This window comes from Equus przewalskii, chromosome 22 (assembly GCF_037783145.1).
Source record: "Equus przewalskii isolate Varuska chromosome 22, EquPr2, whole genome shotgun sequence".
In the NCBI taxonomy this organism is placed as follows: Eukaryota; Metazoa; Chordata; class Mammalia; order Perissodactyla; family Equidae; genus Equus; species Equus przewalskii.
In genome coordinates this window covers 21,046,402-21,068,068 of record NC_091852.1, presented here as the reverse complement: position 1 = coordinate 21,068,068, position 21,667 = coordinate 21,046,402, and the positions used below count along the sequence as shown (strand labels likewise).

Below are 21,667 nucleotides of genomic sequence, written 5' to 3'. Positions count from 1 at the left end.
ATATGCCCAGCATCACGCCAGCACAGGTAGGTGTGCTGGGAATATTTGCTGGTTGAGCATGGAGCCTGTTGACTAGACGCTGAGTACTAAGCAAGGTGTGATGGACATACCAAGAGGAAGATGACATGAATCTTGCCTCTTAAGATCTCAAAGCTTACAGATTAGTGGGGCACACAACCATAACTCTTGGTTAAAAGCAAGTGATGGCAACTATTTAATAGGATACAAAGCACTCTAGGAATAAAGAAGAGGAAGAGGTAAATTCCATCGGGAGTATCTGAGAACACTTGTTGGAAGACGTAAGAGAGGAAGCAGGACTTGAAGGATAAGAAGGGCTTAAACTAACAGCTATGGGAAAGACATTTGGGTAAAGAGAATAGTGCTTTGAGCAAAGCCACTAAGAGAGGCACAGGGCAGCTGGGACTGGGGAACAGCAGCTCAGAAGGTGCCGAAGCCCCACCTCTTTCACAGCTCTGTAGACAGAGGTGGTCTCTTGCCACCTGGGGCCATGGTGGGCTGAGAAGGCCCACCACATTTTTTGCAGGCATCAGGACTGAAGAGAACAGAAATACACCACAATTTCTGTTAACATAAGGCCAAAAGCAACAGCTCAGAGTTAAGAGAAGGGAATACAGATTAAAAGCTAAAATGTTTAGAGAGAGAGAGAAAAAATAACAGAAGTATAGAAAGCTCAATGATCCTTAATCTTGCCAGCCATCCTTAACAAAACCAAATCACAAAGTAGTGAGAATAAGGCAAAGACAGACCAAATTTCACAGGATCTCAGGGTTGGTCCACTACACAAAAAAGGAAAACGGCTGCCCTTCTGCCAAATGAAGTTCTGTGCAGTCATTTAAAAGTGAGCTGCTGAATGAATGAACTCACTGCATTGAAGTATTTCGACTGAGTCTTGTACCATTCCTCCTGGTAGTCTCAAAACTACACCACAGGTTAAATTCACACTATTTGGAAAGTCTACTTTTTCATCATCAAAGTGTCCAGAGGACACAACACCAAAGAAAAATGCCCCAGAGGAAAAGCACCCAAACTCTAAGCCTCCTTTACCTTTCTGGAAGACATTCTGTCTCGGGTTTCTTCATTTAAATTCAGTATCCTGAGGTGGTGTAAGTTCCAGCCGCCGTTTTTAGTGCCCCAATAACGGCGAGCACCCCTCCCTAGAGAATGCACAGCTCCTGTATGCGTGTGATGCAGGACAGCGTGGAAGGCAACGCTCAGGGCCTGTTGCGATTCCTCCCTGGACAGGCTGACAGGCCACCAACCACAGCTTACGACGTGATGTGGCCGTTTCCCCTCACATTGCCAACCAGCTGTCCCTGGGGCAGATTTGGAAGCTGGGTAAAGCGTGGCGCTAATGGAAAAATCTGGTGGCACAGGGCTTCAGTGTGTTGCAATTTTTTCCCGTAAGCCACATTGTCGGAACGGTCTGACATGCAAACCATCCCTTCCTCCCCTACTGGCCTACAGACTTCCAGGTCTCCACCCTGGTGTGCTATAAAGTCAGTATATCACCGGGCTGACTCATGACTCGAAGAGGCGGAGTCCAGCTTAGGGTACAGGCTGCATAGAGCCAGCAGGTACTTCTGCCTCCTCTGCGAGGTCACAGGAAGACAAATCCGTCTTTGTCCTTGCAGTTGGAGGGGGACGTGCCAAACAGGCTGCCTCCAAAAACATTCCCATGGGGCCAGCACGGTGGCATAGTGGTTAGGTTCGTGTGCTCTGATATTGTGGCCTGGGGTTCGCCGGTTCAGATCCCAGGCGTGGACCTGGCACCGCTCGTCAGGCCACACTGTGGCAGCATCCCATGTACAAAATAGAGGAAGACTGGCACAGATGTTAGCTCAGCGACAATCTTCCTCAAACAAAAAGAGGAAAGATTGGCAACAGATGTTAGCTCAGGGCCAATCTTCCTCATATAACACACAAAAAAAACCAAAAACCAACCAACCAAACAAAAATTTCCAGGGTGCATCCTTGGTTTGAGTAAAGCATCCCAGCCACTCAATCTGAAATACTGGGGAAAAGGAAATAAACCAGCCACACGTTAGTAGGTATATGGACTTAGATGACGGCAATACTGAAAGCAGAGGAAAAGTGAACTTTTTTTGGTTTTAGTAGGAAGAAAGTAAGACTTAATTTAACATGACTAAGCTTTTAAAGATATTAAGCAGTTGGGCTGATGAATTATTAGAAACATCACATTTCTTTCCCTCTTTTATATTTCTAGTCTGGGCATAGTCTCCCCTTTTCTTCTAGGAACCTCTTAAATGTGCCAGCTGTACAGAAACACTTAAAATGCCTTGGCCTACTGGACAGTTGATGCAAGAGAACAGGACATCCAGAAAAGTGGGCAGGGATGGGAAGCTTTGGCAGGACAAGATGAATCAATGTTTTCACGAAATTATTTGCAAAGCTGATGGGATTTATCAACTAAACCAAATATTGTGAGGCTAAATTCAGAAATCCCCACGACTCTCTCTTGATTTTCCTAACAGAGATCATATCCAAAATACAAAAGATTCCTCGGAGAGAAAGTTTTTCCAATTAAATAAAATCACCAGGGGCTGGCCTGGTGGTACAGCGGTTAAGTTTGCGTGTTCCACTTTGGTGGCCAGGGGTTCGCTGGTTTGGATCCTGGGTGTGGACCTATGCACTGCTTGTTGAGCCATGCTGTGGCAGGCGTCCCACATGGAAAGCAGAGGAAGATGGGCACAGATGTTAGCTCAGGGCCAGTCTTCCTCAGCAAAAAGAGGAGTATTGGCAGCAGATGTTAGCTCAGGGCTAATCTTCCACAAAAAAAAAAAAAAAAGAAAAGAAAGAAAGAAAATTACGAAAAAGGACCTAAAATAGACCTAGAACTATGACTATTAATAGCAAACTGCTTCCATAACCTACGACTCTAGTACCACCTCTTTTAAAGAAAGGTTCATATGGTGACATCATAACCATGTCCACAGCCTCCAATCCAGCTGGTAGAAATGTCACGGATCACTCAAATCTAGCTTGTCACACAAGATGGAGTAAGGACACAAAGATTAACTTTCAGGATAAGAACAAATCCCACGAATCCAACAATTGGTCCCTGTGCCCAGTTCTTCCTCACGCCTACAGTTCTGCTTTTCTATCTGTTGGTTAGAAAGGCCTTCTGAATATTACAGAATATTATTTATTCTGAATTGTCAGCCATGGCTTGCTCTAAGAACTGCTAGGATTAGAAATCTGGTCACTGTTAAAAAAAAATCTTCAAAATAGCTGCATACTTATTTTTAAGCTGTGAGATCACTTGTCCATATAGAACTACCAGCTGAGATAACTAATGCTATATATACAAATGGGCTGCATATTTAAAAACTTCTCGTTTTCCGCCTTCATAATGAACTGCAACCCAAAAGCAGAAACAGGCTTAGCCTCTAAAACATGAGCATACTTTTCCTAAAGCATATGGAAATGAGTAAATCAATCAGCTTACTGAGTTACAGCTTATTCCAAAAATATCCAGCAGAGAAGCCAAGAGAGGAAAAAGAGCATCATCAAATTTTATTTTGACTGTGAATTTCTAAAACTGTTTGAATGGATCTTATCAAATCTGATTTCCTGGCTGGGTCTTCTTTGAGGTTTTTATTAGTGAAGTCTAGTCAATGCAATTTTTAAATATGTTGCCAGAAAAGAGCAAGAAATGACTACTTTGAATTTGCGAGCTATGCTAATATTTTTCATGCCAGATCAAATCCAATCGCCTTTTATAGAAAAGGACCCCAAAATTGAAACTGTGAGCTTTCGTCACTTATTTTCAAAGCTCATACAAACCTTTCTCAGAAACTGCACAAAGAAGATGAACTGGAATTATCCAGGACACAGGAAGAAGGCAAACCGTGGAAAAGGAAGGTAGCCAACTATACTTTTGAGGGGCTTAGCGAGGCCACCCTAGTCCTTCAAGGAGGGGAAGTGCATAACCAGAAACAAATGCAAATACTCACGATGGGACGTCTGCGGGTGAGCAGGCACAGAATACTCAAATCCCTGTAGGAAGGGCTGGTTTAATCCTTCACCTCGCTATGCAGTCTCAGAATGACAGCAACAGCTCAAGTCCTTAACATAGCGAATCTCCCCGTTGGATTTTTATTTCGTGTTTTTTCTTTCTTGTTGGCACCCAAAGAACACCTGGGTAGAAATCTCTAATCGAAGGGTGTCTTTGCCCAGCACCCGGGACTAGCAGGAGCCTGGATTCTATCCTTTCCACACCCAAGGGGGCTGGTCCTCGCTGGAAGATAAGTCATCCTTCCTCAGCTTAGCTGGAGAGCTAATCGCCTGTCTGAAATCTGATGCTTAACCCATTATGACTCGCTCTAGGTTTGGAGCAAGAAAGCTTATACAGTGAAGCTGGCTACAGGTGAAAACTGAAGCCTTGAGAGTTTGTAAAACAGACAAGCCCTGACAAGGGAGGGCCTCTTCAGAACTTCTCTGGGGGCTGGACGAATTCTGGGGCTCTGATTAACTGGCCAGGCAAGATTCTGAAAGCCAGGGTCTCCTATTTGCAGATGGTCTCAACATATTAACTGTTATGAAATTCAAATGTAACTACTTCTTCCTTAAAAAAAAAACAACTATCTTCTCAAACACTATCACTACAAAAAAATACATTATTTCACTTATAAACTTCAGTGTGAAATTAACCTGCAATAAACTCACAACAGTTTCATTTAAAGTTGAAATGCATAACCGAATTAAATCCAATTATTACACAGATCAAATAACAGGATGAAACTGCATGATGTACTAAATACATATGAGGAATTAGAATATGTTTGTTAATTTGACTCTACGAAATAACTCAGACTAAGAAAAACGTCACTTATCAACATAACTCCTATCAGGGAGGACATTTTATTCATAACCATTCTACTTTTGGGTTTTATGTAGTTTTCTGAAAAGCAAACTTTCCCCTTGCTCTGTCTGATCAAAATTTCACAGATGCCACACTTCTGATTTTTAATGTCAACATGATGCCTTGAACAAAGGAAAAAGACTGTCCATATTCAACTTCTGGCTTAGCCATTAACTAAGTGTAAGAGCTGGGCGAGTGTTTTGTCATCTGAAAGCAGGGACGGGAGGCTGCACAGGTGAAATCAATAAGACTCCCTCTGGCTCTTACCTAGGTTTTTATATTGGGCAACTTTGTTTCACCCTCTCAGCTCTTCTGAACACACCGCTTACAAGAGAAAGCAAAGCACAAACAGGAACACACATTTGATCCTTTTGCAAACTGAATCAGGAGACCCTGGAAGGTCATGGAGGGTACCCACGAATTAAGGCAGCCCCAGCTTCTAATCAACTCACCCTCTGCCTTTGGAGTAATACTATTGCAGATGACAGAGCCAAGACTCACCACCACGAACACACCACCTCTCTCTTTACCGATGCTCTCAGAAAACACCAGGTTGGTTCCAGCCAGAGCAGTCAGTGCAAGCTGGTCTTGTACTTGACAAACAGCACTCAATGCCTGCTGTCAGGTTCACCGCAGTGGGCTCAGAGTTCTGTTTGAGAAATGCTCGTGCCCAGAAAAAATATTTACACAACCGAGAGTGGGCTATGCTATGCTGCAGCGTTCTCCCTGCTCCACCATGAGTCTGTGGCAATGTCTGACTGACTTGGTCTTATCAGTGGCCTTTGTACCTCATTGAAGATTGGCATGGAGACAAAACCTGGAGCCAAATAACTGACCAGGGTAACAAGATTTTATGAAATTTATTATATTAATTTAAAATGTCAACAAATTTTTAGTGCAGTTTGATAAGTACCTTAAGTAAGTAAATATGTATTGGTCTGGAAATATATATATATTTAGGCTGTGAAAGAGAAATAGCAAGATGGGGAAAAACTATAATAAACTAGCAAAGGTAAGTACTGGCAAAAATAAAGATGGTGATGGCAGACATAAAAAGTCACTCCATCTATTTATGTCATTTAACTTTTAGAGGCAGGACAGTAATACAATTCTTGCCCAATGTCATAGCATCCAACAGCACCTGGCACAATGGCACCTGAACAGGTGTTTATTGGATCAGGAGCTCATGACAGAGACAGCAGAACAAGAAGGACAGTGATTTCCCCTGACATCTGACCAGCACTTTATGTCTTAAAAAGTGTTTTTAGGGGCTGGCCCCATGGCATAGTTGTTAAGTTTGGTGAGCTCCACTTTGGCAGGTGCAGACCTACACAACTCATCAGCCATGCTGTGGAGGCAACCCACATATAAAGTGGAGGAAGACTGGCACAGATGTTAGCTCAGGGCTAATCTTCCTCAAGCAAAAAAAAAAAAAAGTGTTTTTATGGCTATTGTTTTATTTTTTTCTTGCAACAATCCTGTGAAGAAGGTAGGACAGGTATTATTATCTTCATCTGACAAATAAGCTACTTGTTATTTGGCTTCTAAAGAGATTCTAAGCTCTAATTAAAGTTTCACAATGTTAATTAGTGTTTAGAGAGGTATCAATCAGTGCATCCAGTTTACAACATGATTCAGAAACTTCGGACCAAGCAGACCAACCCCATCCCTAAACTCAGCAGAAATACAGCAATTTTCCTAACCAACCACCCCCCATTTACTTCCTAGTTAGCTAGCAGAGAAGAGAACAGTCATGAGCAATTTATGATGCCCAGACCTCATTACAGTAACACATGACATTAGGGTACTCCTAGTAACAACGTAATAGAATGTTTTAAATTAATGAAAATAAAACTGGACCAGTCAACAGAAGTAGGATGGAGGATCTGGTGAAAAAGAGAGAGCACGATGATGAGTGATTGATATTGACAGGGTGGGCGGTAAGGAGGAAGATGCAGTCCAGAATGGGTACACAAGGAAGGTCACCAGGTTTAGCAAATAAAAACAGAGGCCATCGAGATAAATTTGAATTTCAGATAAACAACACTTTTTTAGTATAACCATGTCCTTTATTTTATGTGGACGCTGTCCATAAGAGACCTCAACTTCCATTAGAATGGATGGTCCTTGAAGGTAGGGATTTGCCTGTTGTATTTACTGCTGTATCCCCAGTGCCTAGAACAATGCCTGGCACACAGTAGGTGCTCCATAATACTTGCCATGCAAATAAAAATATACTAGTAAAGTTTATTTCTTAAGCTAGGTGCTATGGGGGCTTGTTATATAACCATTACACATTTCCTATGTTTGAAATGTATTGTAATAAATCTTTTCAAATTACAGCATTAATGAACTGCTCTTATTTTAAAATCAGCACCTTTTACCCAATCTAACTGAAGGACTCAGTGGGGAAGTCAGAGGATAAAAGGATTTGTGAATAGTCCCTTACGCAGCTTAAGCTCTAAACAGGGATGTGATCACGGACCATCAGTCCTCAAGTGGGTTTTGCAGCCAAGGGCGCGGTCTGGCTGGACGGTGCTGCACTGCTCTCAGCAGCTGCTCCGTTGTTGGTGCTTTATTCCGCCCTGCCTCTGCCTTCACCTGCGATTTCCCTTCATGTTCTATGGAGCCCAAAGCAGTGACTTTTCAGGGGGAGGGGTGGGTGGGACCTCTTTGGGGCATAACACATGTAGGGAAAGCACAGTTTAAAAAACATATTTAATTTTATACTTTATCTTTGCAAAATGAAAAAAATACATTAATTTAATCCACATTTAAAACGTCTACTACACTACTCAGTCTATCTTTTTCTCATGGGAAAGCTCAGGAACCAGCTCTCATTAGCTGCCATAAAGCCCTCTTTATCCCATTTTAATCTGGGGCCTATGAATGTTCTTAGGTAATTACGTTTCAAAATAGTATATTTATAACCAGCATACACTTTTGCATTGAGTTTGGCTTTTCTTTTTTAAACAATGAGCAGGTATTTCTTTTGTAATATAAAATGCAAAAAAGAAATGGTAAAGTAATGTTGATAAGCATAATCTCAACTATTTGAAATAGACAAAATTTAAAGACTATATAGAAAATGAGTAAAACATTTATTCCTGGGTGGTGGTATTACCAGTGATTCTTGCTTTGTTTTTTTAGACAACACTAAACTTCTATATTTAAAATTTTTCTACAATGAGCATCATATACATATGTATTATATGTGCACGTATATGCATATAATATATACATACACACACATATATATAAAGTAATTGTGTATGACTGAGCCTCTAATCAGATTTGCTTACAGGCTTACAGAGGTCATGGTGACTGGAATAAACAAAACCTTTTCTTGCCTGGTCCAGACACCTGTCTGCAGAAACAACTGATACCCTAACACCTCAGAAGTCACAAATCAGAGAGCTTTCCTCTGCTTTCAGACTCAGTGCCCAGACCTGTTAGGTAGGACACCAGTTGAGAAGGAAAGGTTATAACTGGATCATCAGACTTAGGAACAAAGAGAAAAGGGACACTACAGGACAAGGCAAGTTGGAAGATGAATTTGGGGCAAATGGGCTATCTAGACTCTTAAAGATAGGATTTTGCCAGAGAGGCCAGAGGGTCGAGGTCCTGAGGCACCAACATCCCCATGACCCGCTTCCTGTGAGTGTGTGAATGGAAGTGAAGGCAGGAAAGGGAAGGGAGATCACAGCATCACAGGGGACTGAAACCCAGTCACAACACTCCAGAAATTTCACAATGATTCAGTCTCCTTCCTTATTAAATATTTTATGAGAGAAACAAGTAATAACTCTGGCTTTTCTTACTTCACTCAGGTAAATTGCTGAGCTTCTCTATGTCATCACGTAGGGATGACAGTGGTGGTGGTGATGGCAATAGCATAATCTCATAGGATTACTGTGAGGATCAAGGGTGATAATGCAGGCAAGGCATCTTAGGCACCATGGTACATGGTAAGTGTTCATTAAATGTTAGCTATTGTCATTCATATTTATTATTGACAGCAATCCTGAGTAGAATCTATCAAAGTCCCAAGAAGTTGGGCAGTGGAAAGGACAAGCAAAAGAATGGATGGAGAAAGATCAGTTATCCCAGAACAAACAACTGAGTTTATTTGGGTTTGGTTTTAGGAAAGCCACAGCATTCCTGCCAGAGGAAATACTTGCGGCTGGGATTATGGGAACTCAACGTCACATACATGGGCTGGGGACTCCCACTTCAGAGGTCTCCTTCTCCTGCTGTCATCTTTACAGCTTACACAGCACTTGTAAGTATGTTTCTGGTGCTCTCGTTGGCTCTAAGCCTGCAGGTGGATACACTTATTGATGTTTTACACATGGACAAACAGTCCTGCCCCAGATTGCATGGTCAGTGCTGGAGATGGATTCTAATTCAGGTCTCCTGACTCCAATTCCACACTCTCTCCATTATCCAGTGCTCAGAGCCCACAGAGTGAGGACTTTGGACTTAGGCCTTCATGAGAATTCCCACATACACAATGACTGCTCTCACACATTCTGCTATTTGGCAGATAATGCAAAAGAGGAATGAACTTTCGACAGGTTGTCATATGCCATCTCTTAGGAGGCTTTTCTCTGTGTTTGTTCTACAGATTTCTCCCAAATCTTATATAAGCAATATTGGAATAGATCTGAAAACTATACAGGTCTCTGATATAACCAAAGTAAGAATCAAAATAGAAGTCTTTATGATTCGTAATATGGCTTATTGCATACTTCTCTCTGGGACAGTCACTTTAGAGGACGTACCGTTCTCTTCCCCCCTTTCTCTTTGTTTAGGAACATCAAACAAACGCTGCTTGGGATGGGATACTAGGAATTGGTTTTAAGCATTCAAACTCAGTTCCTCTCTCAGCGTTCAATCTCTCATAAGGAAGTGCAAGAGGAGTACACATTACCCTTGCATCAGCATTCAGGGTTTCATGTTTATCCTTCAACACTTCAATAGAATTGACTTAGGCAATAATTTGCCTAACTGATTTCTGTACAAAAAGACTAAAGATAAAAGCAAATTCTCTAAGAGATTAAAAAAACAAAACCAAACACAACTTCAATGGATAGAAAATTGCTTTGAAATCTTAGTTATCTAGACAACTTGCTATTACCGACCCGTTATTAAAGGAGAAATTAGATATTAGTTTGAGCAAAGACACACTCATACACACACACTCCAGAGCACAGTTACCTGAGGCACAGCCGTTAGCCTTCGCGGTGTGAGCCATGCTGGCTTGAATCCAATGACAGATCCAGAAAGGAGTGAGGAGTCATGCAAATTTTATGCATCAAGTTCCCAAACGGATTCAACCTGAAACAATCAAGAGAGCCTCATAAAAATGGATCATTTAAAAATATGTACAAAACTAAATCTCAGATTTCTGTTTACAAAGATGACTGATAATGGAGAGAGCAAATCAGAATGCGGGAGATAGCCTGTGGATCAAGGTGGTGGCTGCACTAGACCTGGCCATCAGTGTTGGGAGTTATACCAGAGACGCCCAGCGGGCAGGCACTGACAGCAGGTCTCCAGACACATTCCTCACGGGAGACAAAATTGGTTCTCCAGAAACGTGACTTATTTAGGAAGGTGGCCTTCAAATACAAGCCACTTCGTTCTGTAGCACTTCACAAACTATTTTTGGTTTTTAAACTTCTCCTCCTTTCCAAATGCTGGTTCAACAGTTTCATTTACTCAATTGCAATTTCAAAGCACTTGTTGCAACAAATGTTCACATTTTTTACAAGATTAACTTCACGCAAATTCTTTTGAGATAGCTAAAATCTTTCACCTACCCTGTCTTCTAAAACATAAATCAGATCCAGTCAGTCCCCTAGTTAAAAAAAATCTTCAATAGCTTCCACTGTTCTGTTATGTAAACTTCAAACGGGACATCACTCTGAAACATTAGGGTTCATGTTGGGCAATGCATTTCTTATTTTATATTGACTGTCTATTTAAAAGTTAACTGAGATTACTATAACACGACTTACGTAACAATCACAAAATTTGTAACAAACAAACAAAAAGAAGAAAAAGAACACTGCTCCAACCTTTGCTTTTCCAAAAATGCCTTCTGAAAAACGCCAGCAAAGAAGGCAAACAATAGCACAGATAGAAATATTCCATTTCCACTGTGCCCAAATTCCAATTCTCGACCCAGAAAATCAGAAAAATTGAGCTTAATGGATTCCAAGTGTAGAATTAAAGTGTCAATTCAGAAAACCACATGATCTCCCAAGCACAGGAGAAGGCTAAAATAATCATCTATCTATATATACTGGATCCGAATGCAGTCATTGAAATCATTTACGAGCTTTTAATAATACATAAAAATACTCAAAGTACATTGATAAAAAACTGTGTTCTAGCATAAACCTAATTTTATTAAAAATATGTATTTACACATTTATTTAAAAGAATTAAAAGTAAATACACCAAAATATTCCTTGTGGCTGTCCTTGAGTGATGCAATTATGGATGATTTTTAGCTCCTTTATTATTTTTAAAATAATTATTAAAAAAGAAACATTAGCTACTTCTTGTCAATTTTGGTTTTATTTGCTTTAAAATGCACTGAAGAAAGAAGAGAGTATTAAAAGAAATGCTACGCAAAAGGAAACTATGGGGCCAGTCGTGGGGATTATAAGAGGTCAGAAATATAAGTAAATAAAAAGAAGAAAGCGGAAGTGGCTGATGACTTTGATCACATTGGGTGGAAATTTCTTGCTGCTTAGCTAGTGAAATTTTCCTGACTGTCTGAATGGGTTTGCACTACAGTTCAAAGCTAGCTACCGTGGAAGCAACTCGGTGCAAATGCTAAATTCCTGGTGGTTTTTTTCACAGGCCTGCTTTGACAGGCATGCTCCCCTGCACGGTTTTTCCAGCTCTGTGACTACCGCTCAGCTCACCCACAGAGACCTGATTCTCAGCCTCCCTGCTGGTCCCCAGTTTCTGTCTGGCAGCATACGCGGAGGACCGGTGGCTCTAATCTCTTTGACTATGTGACAATCATCTGACATTCTGTTGGCAACAGGCACTGGTTCAGGTCCATGGCATTGAACTTGGAGAGTGATGAACCCTGTGCACAGTCAGAGCTGGTGAATCAAAAGGCAGGCTTTTGGGATAGAGTGAGCGTTATCTTTAAGAATAGGAACGACTATCCACGTCTGACAAATGTAGCTTTGTGACGACAACAACAGAAAAGGTAGGGACTGGGGGGGACGAAGAAGGAGGAGTGGCGTGGGGAGGTGAGGGGACAAAGGCAAGAAGCCCAGCTTCTGGGATTCAACTAATTATACTTTTAAAAGCCAACAACAAAATCTAAGCAAAACCCTTGCTTGCTGGCCCCTTTCTAGCCCTATGTGTTTGCACTCTTGCTTTATAATGGCTTGTAAATACCACCATTTAAAGGCAAGAAGAAACAAGCTGCGTGTGTTATGGGAGAATGAAGTATGCATCAAGGTATCTGGATGGAGATGTGCCCAGAATCCTCCCAGCCAAGCTTCAGCAACTCTCGTCCAAGGTCTTCTCCTGTTATTGAACTTCTTTCACCTGGCAGAAGATCTTTATCTCGGATCCAAATTGGTCTCTCCCACCCTCCCCCAAACTGAACAATAAAATCAAAATGAGGAAGAAGCCCGAAATTAGGAACAACAAGCACATCACCGGTAAAATAACAAGATATGCCTGTCCCTGGGTGTGGAGCTGGCAGTGTCTGTGCAAACACAACAGTTGTATATTGAGTATCGATTTTTCCCAGTTATTGTTCTGCATGACAGGTGGCCTCAAATTGTGAGGACTCAGTCTTCTTAACGATATGCGGATTCTTATGTCAGTACATTGGATAAACCAGAAAAGGTTTGGCCGTGATCCATTCTCTGTTACAGATCAATAAACCGCTTCTTCTCTCCCTCCGGGAAGACTGCAAACTCGTAAATCTTAAGTGGTACAATGGTGGCTCAGTTCTGTTCGCTAAGAAAAAGCACTTCTTTGAAAGGATTTAGGAAAATACCTCAATAGGGAAGGTAAAGAATTTGTCTCCTCTATTTCAAGGGACTGATCTGCATTGAAGAGAATAATGTGGACACTGCATGAATTAATCCCATAAATACTTTACATTAGCTTAATATGAAACAAATATGAAAAACAGCTCACTAGATCTTTTCTAAGAATACATCAGTGCAAACAGACAAATGAAATTGAGATCTGACATATACTCGAGGCTAGCACTGCCTACCACCCCAACAAATGCCACGGCCCTGGTTAGGACCAAGATGCTGAGGCTGATGACAACACTGACAACAGCTAGTATTTATTGAGCTGTTACTACTATTAGCTACTGAAACCTAAAACGTCATCTACTCTATGGTGCACCATTATGTCAAGGACTACTGATTTAAAAAAAAAGGATGTTGCTAATTAAATGGTGACAAAATGCTTTTTAAAAATTCCATTAATTGTAAGACACATCCTCATTTCAGAAGCATCAAAATGTGAAAAATGTGTTTCTTAGAATTAGCTAAATTATGCTACATTCAAGGCACTTTTTAAAGCACTTAACAGTTATTACCTTATTTAAACCTGACAACAATGCTATGTAGTAGTAAAATACTCTCTCCCCATTTTACAGATAGGAAACTGAGGCACAGAGGGGTTTAGAATTTGCTGAGGTCACACAGCTAGTAAGTGACAGAGCTGCATTTAGAGCTAAATGACTCAGCTCCCGAGAGCAATTCGGCTCATGCACCAGGCCCTGTTTGTTATGCGGTTTAGAGTGAGGGTGATGCCGCTTTAACAGGTAAGAACCTACAGGCACAAATGAGTGGGTTCCTTTCAAGGTAGTCGAGGGAAGGATGTCTATGCTCATTACAAGGATGCTTTGCTCAAATCCCTTTTAGAGAGAAAGTTACGTTTCAGAATTTTATGTAATATTGTTTTTAAAGCAGTTGTATTTCCAACTTTACTCCTTGAGATCACGTGTTTAAGGGCTTGAGGCGGTACTTACACGACACACAGGAAATGTCTCAGTGCTTAACCAGCGCACTCTCTTCCCGACTCCACGTGATACTAGCTTGATTATCAACCTTCTTCCATAGACTTTGCTTTGAATGTCATTTGACTCTTTCAAAAAATTAAGTACTTTAATTTTCCACCATGAGGATAGGTGGGAAGCTCTCAAAGGAAGCGTAGGAGTTTCAAAAACAGATAGAATTAGGGCACTATAATCGGAATAAGAACTTGCTGCTCAAAATGACAATTATGAAAGGGGAGACAACCATTTTGATGTGAAAGTTCTAGAGTCTCTTCTCTAACATGTCACTTTTTCTTCACTTTATAACATTAAGGAAGCAATATAAATAACTTAAAATCTGGAAAAGACAAAACACGCAAAAAATAATCATTTACTATCTCACGATCCTGAGGTAGCCATTGTTACCACCTGAGGCTATTTCAACATATGATTTGACTATATGTATATTTAAATTACCTTAACATGTTTTAAAGATCTACAACATCCTAGAGTTTGTACCAACCACTATTTTGTTTCTGTTTTGGAGACATAAGATCAACTAAAGCCCTGTGCCATTCCCAGAACTTCACACACGAGTGCTGGACGCAGACAGAGATGCAATGAAAGGAGAAGGCGCTAGAACAGCAGTGTATACACAGTTCAATTCCAATCCACAGTAAGGTGGTCCTACTTTCTCCTTAAAGGGTGGGAGTGGCCAAAAGCTGTATTCATAAGAGAACACTTGGCCTAAATCTTGAAGGATGAATGAATGTTTTTCGGGGTGAGAAAGATGGAAAGGCATTCTAGGCAGAAGGAACAGGACACGCAAAGGCAGGAGACGAGAAAGTGCATGGCAAGAAGCTGCTGTGGCTAGAGCAGTCTGCTTATATGACGGCTTAGTCACAAATGAAGTGGACGGGCTGAGAGGAAGGTGACATAAGGAGACTAGGTGCTAAGGAGAAATCTCAAGGAAGCAGAGTCTACACAACTAAACTGAAAATCACACATACACAGACACAGAAACATCTTTACCCTAATAAAAAATGCAGAGCTCACTTATTTCTTTAAATAAGTCAGTCTTTCAGTCATCCAAAAACCTAATTTATTATACACCATTTATGATTGCCCACACATTTCTGTCAAGAATTTAATTTAAAAGCAAGTTAATTATAAGTATGTTTGAGTGCAAACTCTGGCCACGGTTCATCAGATTATCTTCTGGTGATGTCTAATATTGGCTTCTACCACAGGAAGTGCGGAGGTAATGTTAACCAGCTCGCGGTTATTTTGCAACCAAATTATGTAATTATGACCGAACTCCATCTGGCCTCCTCACATACATACGGCAGATAATTTTCTTGTCATGGGTGGGGTATAGATGGAGGGAAATCTCAATTATCAATCAAGATCTAAATTAGAATATTGCCTGGATACTGGTTTTCATTTATAATGTAGAAAAAAAAGTTGGGTTTTGCCCATTAGAGAAATTTTATGCTATGTTTGTTCACAGTTATATTTGCAACCTTATTCCTTGGGTTGACATATTTAAGAGGCTGGAGTAAGTACGTATATCATATGCAGACAATGAAGAGAGAAACTGGAAGAATCAAAAGCAAATTCATTCACTCATTCATTCATTCAACAAGTGAGTGCCTCGGCTATGCCAAGCACTGTTTCTGGCACTGAGGATACAGAAATGAACAAAGCAGACACTCCCCTCCCCATCCCCCAAAATAATCTAACTGGAGATCCGTGCTTTGGGCCCCCAAATAATTTAGGTTCACAGTATGCTTAACAGATCGGCTATAGTAAAAGCCAAGTCCTTATTTATCTTTTCTGCCTTATTTGAAAAGAGTTCTCATGTTAAGAGCTGCCTCTTTGTGCACCAAAGTGGGCATGGAGGCATCCAGCCCCTCCTAGAGACCCTCCCGGCCCATCCACACCCACTCTACACCATGATAGTACGTCAGAATCTTTCCAAAAGTGTGCACAAGGGCAATGTTGCCACCAAACACGTTAAAACCATCTCAGAGCCTGCAAATGCTTTCGGAGCCCTGCACTGGTTCTGTTCCAGCTGAGCGGCCGTGACCCACGTCGCTTCCTGAACACTTTTAAAGAAAAGTGATGCTGCCAAATCTTTCCAGGAAATGTTGTGTGATGAGAGTTTTATCAGATTATAACAACCTATGCTGAAAATGAGCTGCTCCTCTGTGAAAAAGGGTAATAGCCTGTCTGGAGAAGAGCAGACAAATGAAAATTAGAATTACTGAAGTTTATTTTTTTTTAAGTTTATCACCTTTATGTTTTTTGTTGACTTCAGAGGAAAGTAATTATATGACTCAGTCTAGGCATATGAAATAGTATTTATTGATTTGCTTTGGTTCATTGTAATAGGTTTAGGGAAAATAGACCATAGCAGAAACCTAAACCCTAATTTTATAAATATGTCAATATTAGTGAAGCCTTGTTCTTACTGAGCAAGAATCCCTACTCATGGTAGTCTGAGTTAAAATATCAGTGCTTTTGCCTATTGAAACACTGAAGAAACAAAATGTAAAAGCCACAGAAGTAAGAGAATTAGTTTAGTGTACTTTGAAAAGCTTTTGTTCGCCTCCTGTTTAAATTATTTAAAACGTGCAGTTCTCCTGACTTACTGCTGTAGCAGATATCTTCCCTTCCATTCCTCCAGGATTGCATTCTGATGTGATATTCTCTGTGAGTACTCCCAAACTGATCAATACTGTTAACGACAAGTTGAAGGGTGCCTGGGACTGTCACCAAGTAAAAGGGGATCATAACACATCCTTAGGTTCTTAACCTTCAAACAGTGGTTCTCCAAGCGTGGTTCCCAGACCAGCAGCATCAGCATTATCTTCTGGGAACTTGTTGGAAATGCAAATTCTCAGGCCACCCGAGACTTACTGAATCAAATACTCTGGGGCTGGGGCCCAGGAGTTTGCATTTTAACAAGGCCCCCAGAAGACTCTGATGCAGGGCAAAGGTTTGCGAAACCACTGCCTTAAAAGATAGGTTAATTGGGGAAAAAATTAAATCCTAAGGCTCAAGAGCCAGGAATGTCCTCTGATTTTAAGAAAATGGTCCCCAATGATTTAGAAAACATCACCCAGGAAGCCTGACTTTTTTTCCATTCATTTATTCAAAATACATTGATTGGGCACTCAGCATGTAACAGGCACAGTGCTGGGCATCATGGCGGTGAACAGAATAGACTCAGTTTCTGCCTTCTTGGGCCTTATAGGAAGGCATTACACACACACTACTACGAACAAACTAGAAAATTATTAAGAAATTATGCTAAATGCCATGAGGGAGAAAAAACAGGTGTTGAATGAGAATAACGGAGGCAGAACTTCTTAGGCATGAAGTTGAGGGTATGGAGATGGATGGGAATGAGTGTCCTTAGAGACTTCCTTAGGGAAATGACAGTGAGACCTGAGGGATGGATAGGAGTTAGCTGGGGAAGTGTGGGAGATGAGAATGGTCCAGGGAACAAAAGAGAGCCCAGAAACAGATCAAGACAACGCTCCCATATGATTTTTGACAATGGCATATAAAACAACTCAATAAAGGAAGAAAAGTCTTTTCAACAAATGGTGCTACAGCAGCTACCATCTACAAGCCAAATAACAAACTTGATCTTCACCTTTCACCTTAAGCAAAAACTAATTCAAAATGAATCACAGTCTTGAATGTAAAATAACAAAAACTATGAAACTCTTACAAGAAAACAGAGAAGACCTTCAAGACCTAGGGCTTGGAAAAGAGTTCTAGACAGGACGCCAAAAGCAAGACCCATAAAAATAAACATTGATAAAGTTGTCTTCATCAAAATTAAAGTCTTTTTTTTTTTTTTCTGTAAAAGAATGGTCCAAAGGCTCTGGGGCAGGAAAAAGCTCCACGTACTTGATCAACTGAGTTTGAGACAGAGAAAGGGCAGGTTACACTGAGAGAAGAGAGATAAGCAGAGGCTAGATGATGAGATTTGCTGGGCCTGCCATAGTAAGGAGACTGCCATTTACTCTAAGAGCAAAGTCAAGTCATTGAGGGGTTTAAAGCTGATGAGTAAATAAAATAAATCTTATTTTTAAGTGTTTGGCTTAGGTTTCTTACCCTTTCTAAGGAGACCTAGGTTTGGTTTCTTGAGTTGTATTATCACGGGGAAAGGACACCGGACGTTCCAGGAGTGGTTTATTCAGACTTCACAGAGAGAATTTCACCTTGAAGATAGAACCAATTCTTTGATTTTTAAAAATTTTGCTTTTCACTCTAGAGCAGAAAGTGTCAGCCATGCCAAAGAGAAACTACCCCGATGTTCTTGTGTTTTCCCCAGAACACACAAGTTCCTACTTATTGAAGAGAAACTTACAAGAGGTCAAGTGCCTAACCCAGGAAGTACTTTATAATTTGCTACTTGACAGAAGTTCCCTAAATGTTAAACTGTGTTATCAACATAGTACGTGCACTGCACTTCAACTGAAAACGGTTATGGGAAACGCTGGAAGCAGAAACCGAGTCCAGAGTTTTAAAAAGGCAGAACTAGCATCGACCGCACCCCAGCCACACTCAAGTTCGAGCTGCCCTCCACCTGTCATACAAGCTGTGCCAGCAAATCCTGAATGTTGCTTTCCTTTCCTTGAAATAAATCTCACTTAAGCTTCTCTCTTTTTAATGTAGGAGACTCAGAACATTCTCTGCTTTTTTATTGTCACAGGCTTTCCTGCTGGGACAAGCACACTTCTTTCATGACTCTACACAAGTCTTCTGATGTTCATCTACCCACGCCAGGCGGGCTAACTCCAGAGCACAGGGTGGAGGTGGGGGCGTTGGCATCTGCCACAGAGATTTCGTTTAAAAATAGGAAATAACTGAAAACCCTTGTTTCCTGCCAGCATCCCATTCCACTGAGAGATGCTTTGGATCACAGCAGTACGGTCACAGCCTGACCAATGACAAGCCACGCCCAAGAGGGAGAGCCTGTCCCCTGGTCAGCTGGGGAAGGGAGGTCCTTCCCACCAATTTCAAATGGTCAACAGCCACCAATGTGTCCTCTGAGGGCCAATCCAAATGCCATCAATCACCCAATGCTTCTACCACGTGCAGCTGGGGAAATGCAAAAGGCCAGGGGCAGCCAACTTAGTGGGTGAGACTTACATACGTCCCTTCCTCCTCACCTGAGGTCCTGCTCCTCCCTTGCCCCAATTCTCTGTTCCCCGTTTCTAAAAGGCTCTGACAGCATTCTCAACTCCACCACAGTAGGAAAAGTGCCAGCAGATGGAACCTGCCAGAGAAAAGGCTTCACCCCTAACCCAGGACAGAAGGGTTGGGCTCAAGCCAGAAACACAGGCTGAAGCTATGTCCCAAGGAGGCCGGCTTGCAGAATGTGCAATCTGATGGCATTACAGAGCCAAATGCCACCAGCTCCTGAAATGAGGGCCTTGGGGCATCACTGAACATTTAGCCTCCTGGGCAGTGACATCTAAGGGGTAGGGTCTGAGGCAAGGAAGATGCAAAAGGCAAGATCCCCAAACTTAGAAAAACTGAACACTGAGATCTAAATATCGGGGGGAAAACAAGGCCTGTTACTACATGTGTATCATACTAAAGCAAAACTAACTCACAAATATCTGTTTCAAACTACAGGTAGGGGGGTGGAAAGAAGCAAAAAGAAAATTTTCTAGCCATCAAGGGAAGGTAAATGTTGGTTAACTGCAAAAATATCTATTATTTTATACATAATAATTTAATAGATAAATATAATTTATATAATATATAAATTATAATTCTAATTTAAGGTGTCTGCCTTTTCAATGACATAGGTTTTATTTGTTCTACACTTTTAAAAAAAATAAATATAAAAACTACGTGTTGACAGGTATTTAGGTGTGTTTGTTAACACCTTCTAAGCCCCTTGATATTCATCTGCTCAACTTGCTAAAAAAGCAGAATCTTGGACCAGCCCCAGTGGCCTACTTGTTAAGTTCAGTGTGCTCTGCTTCAGCAGCCCAGGTTCAGTTCCCGGGTACCACTCATCTATCAGCGGCCATGCTGTGATGTCAGCTCACATTCAAAAAACAGACGAAGACTGGCAACAAATGTTAGCTCAGGGCTAATCTTCTTCAGGAAAAAAAAGGCAGAATCTTGGGCCTCACTAGAGATAAAGTGAATCAGAATCTGCATCCTAACAAGACGCCCAGGTAATTCGTATACACACTGAAGTATGAGAGGCACTGGGTTAGCCCTATTTCCCCATCAGGGCTTAATGCTTCTTAACAGGTTACTTTCTATCCTTAGGGTCACACAATAGTGGTTCACAACCTCAGCGATCACTGGCATTACTGTCCACGCCCCACCACAGACCAATTAAATTACTCTCTGGGGGTGAGACCCAGGCAGAAGGATTTTTTAAAGCTCCCCCAGGAGATTCCAACATGCTATGTTTGAGAGCCATTGGTCTGTTCTAGAGGTTCTCAAAGAGTGGTTCCCCGGACCAGCAGCATCAGCATCACTAGGGAACTCGCTAGAAATGCACATTTCTTTCCTTCCTTCCCTCTGGCCCTACCCGCCCGCCCCCCAACAAACTGTGACTATGCTTATAAAAAGGGGTCTCGGTGAAGCTTTAGGAAGTTCTCAGAAGGCAGGCATTCTGGTATCTCTTTTACACAATATATTTGGCGCCTGAAATAAAAATATTTACGTTCTACAAGGATGGCCTAAAATTCACTTAAAAATGAGGATAAAGCCAAGAAGATACACTTTGAGGGACAGAGTGGGTCACAGGGTCATTTAGAGTGGTAAATAAATTCTAGTGCCCCATGGTGATTTGCAGGGTTTACTTGATAGCAATAGTATTTCCCCAAATCTGATAATACAGCACCCCAAGACTCTCTGCAGAGGCTCTGATTCAGTGAGTCTGGCATGGAGCTGAAATTTCTATTTTTCACACACATCCCCAGGTGATTCTTGTTATCAGAGAAGTCTGGAAAACACACTGTCTTATAGGACTCTTGTTCCCTAGGTCACTGTTTCTCAAAGTGTGGCCCTGGACCACAGTGTCAGCATCACCTGGGAGCTTATTAGAAACGGATATTCTTGGGCCCCACCCGGGACCACTGAATCAGAAACTCTTCATGCAGTCCTGGCGGTTGGTGTGTTACCAAGTCCTCCAGCTGATGCGAAAACCACGGCACTAGGCCATTTTCAAAACTCTTACATCTTTTAAGCAGAAACTACCTGCTCTTATTCAAACACCTACGTTTTTGGTGAGAAGCACAAAGAAATGCTGGCCTTGTCTTGGGCCTTGGACTATTTGTATGGAAGGTACTGCTTTCTTCCAGAGAACAGGATGAAGGAACTTGCTGAAGACAGTCTTTGGCTATAATCATAAATTATTCATGTGGATGGGAACAGAGTTGAGCACATACCAAAAGGAAAGCAGTTGTGCTAGTGTGGTGGGAGTGCTAAAGAAAATCATAAAATTTTACTTGTAGTGGAAAAACAATCTATCAGCAACAAGAAACAAAGACAAGGCTAAGTGTGTAATACGACAAGGTGAGACCTTCCTACTTGCCGTCCTTTCTCTCTCTCTCTTCCCATACTGTTGTCTTGTCAAGAATCCTATTTACCACAAAAGTATCAAAACCAGTTCATAGTTCCATTATGTCCAAATGCAAGAGAAGTACCTGACAACCTAAGAATACAAG

At 41.4% G+C, this 21,667-nt stretch overlaps 1 protein-coding gene across 16 annotated transcripts in view; it reads right to left on the bottom strand.

Moving 5' to 3' along the window:
• KANK1 (KN motif and ankyrin repeat domains 1) overlaps positions 1 to 21,667 on the bottom strand; it is a 199,323-nt gene that overhangs the window by 49,367 nt on the left and 128,289 nt on the right. For 10 of the 16 annotated variants that reach the window (XM_070590466.1, XM_008512747.2, XM_008512749.2 and 7 more), the window contains one exon: positions 10,124 to 10,243. In XM_070590466.1, coding sequence (XP_070446567.1) covers positions 10,124 to 10,160 — 37 coding nt within the window. In that variant the 5' untranslated portion in view covers positions 10,161 to 10,243. Of the gene's footprint in view, positions 1 to 1,065; positions 2,805 to 3,995; positions 4,520 to 5,355; positions 5,664 to 10,123; positions 10,244 to 21,667 lie in introns of those variants that run through there. The other 6 variants (XM_070590477.1, XM_070590488.1, XM_070590475.1 and 3 more) reach the window with 6 other exon arrangements.